Source organism: Megalops cyprinoides, chromosome 11 (assembly GCF_013368585.1).
Source record: "Megalops cyprinoides isolate fMegCyp1 chromosome 11, fMegCyp1.pri, whole genome shotgun sequence".
Taxonomy (NCBI): Eukaryota; Metazoa; Chordata; class Actinopteri; order Elopiformes; family Megalopidae; genus Megalops; species Megalops cyprinoides.
The window spans coordinates 23,443,268-23,444,978 of NC_050593.1; the positions used below are offsets into that span (position 1 = coordinate 23,443,268).

A 1,711-nucleotide genomic window follows, 5' to 3' on the forward strand; every position below is an offset into this window, starting at 1 on the left:
TCATGTGTTGCTGCTGCTGTTCTCAGCCATGGACTTGGAGGACAGGATGGTTGTGGACAGATGGCCCTTCAGCAAGCTGATCACTCTCTGCTTGTAGGTCTTGATGGCGAAGAAGTAGATGACGGGATCCAGGCAGCAATTGAGGTTCATCATAGAGACAGTGACCTGCAGGGACATCTTGAAGGCCTTCAGCTCCTCGCAGGATGGCTCGTGGAGCAGCTTGCGGACCATGAACTGCATGATGTTGACGTGGTAGGGGCTGAAGCACACCACAAAGGTGAAGAGGATCAGCAGGATGATGTTGTTGGCTCTGTGGTTGCGCTGCGAGCGGCTAGTCACAGGGTTCTGCTTGGCGGTCGTGGATAGTTTACGATTGATCTTGGTGTAGCAGCCCATAATGACCCCCAGGGGGATGCAGAAGCTGATGGTACAGGCCAGGAGGAGCAGGTATGGTAGAAAGTGGGAGCTCCCCAAATTGAAGTATTCCATGCAGGTGCGCTTGCTCCCGTTGTCCATCAGCATGCTCTTGAAGAGCAAGGGCGTAGTCTGAAGGAACACTAGCAGCCACACCAGGGTACAGACAGTCCGCACCACCTTCGCCTTCCTAAGACGGACCAGCTGGTGTGGGTGCACCATAGCCAGATAGCGGTCCAGGCTAATGCAGGTCATGAAGCCAATGCCAGCGTAGGTGTTGGTGTAGAACATGACAGCTGTCAGCCTGCACATGAGGTCCCCAAAAGGCCAGTCAAACCCCCGGGTGTAGTATGTGATTCTGCCCGGAAGTGCCAGGGTAAACAGGGTGTCAGACAGTGCCAGGTTGACCAGATACAAGGAGGTGGAGTTGAACTTTTGCTGTTTTTGCCAGGTGACATAGAGAACCAGACTGTTGCCACAGATGCTGACAAGGAACACTAAGGTGTAGAAGATGGGGAAGAGGACCTGGGCCGTCTCCATGTGGATATACACATCACAGCTCTGGTTGGGAGCGGTGGTAGTCAAATTCACTTCTTCTCTCACAGAATCCATGGTGCCTTTTGTGGCCATGTGTCCAGCAGGAAAATAAAAAAAAATCATATTTTTATATTGGTCAAAAAAAAACATCACAGGTCAAAACTTTATATGGTACTGAAAACAACACCATTGAATTATTAAAAAAAAGATTTGTTTTATATAGTTACTGTCTGCATGAGCCACATTTCTCATTTTCAAGGTGAACATTCCTCTTGAATGACAGACAACGTCATTATGGTTTTCCTGTTGGTTTGCAAAGTAAATCCCTATTTTCACTTTATCGATTTTATCATAATTTACAATTTTGGTTTACAATTTCCTGCAAGATGAAAATTGTAGCTGAATTGCTCAAATGAGCATTTGCAAGAGTAAAGCACTCCAGATATAGAACACAAGTTTAGGTTACGCAGAAGAAAATGTAAAAAGTATTTAACTGAATTGAAACTGATTTTATACTATTTGAAAATACTAGTATATTTTTAGGACTTTGATTGATTATATTCATCCAGTCCCACACAGAAATGCACAAATCTTCCCTAGAGACAAATTATATAGATGTACTCAACAGCATTCTCAGGTTATATGATTGATTCCTAGTACTTTTACTCAGATGCATAAAATCAGAACAAACCAAACGTGCTGTTTTCACACTTACTGTCTTCTACAATCCAGTAGGTGCTCAGTGCACTGCAGTGTCTGC

General features: G+C 45.1%; 1 protein-coding gene across 1 annotated transcript; it reads right to left on the reverse strand.

Moving 5' to 3' along the window:
• On the reverse strand, positions 1-1,711 carry si:ch211-184m13.4 (uncharacterized protein LOC798560 homolog). Its single transcript, XM_036539964.1, has 2 exons — positions 1,667-1,711; positions 1-1,031 (listed from the first exon to the last, which is right to left on the reverse strand). The coding sequence occupies exon 2, from the start codon at positions 1,024-1,026 to the stop codon at positions 1-3; it is 1,026 nt and encodes a 341-aa protein (XP_036395857.1). The 5' UTR covers positions 1,027-1,031; positions 1,667-1,711.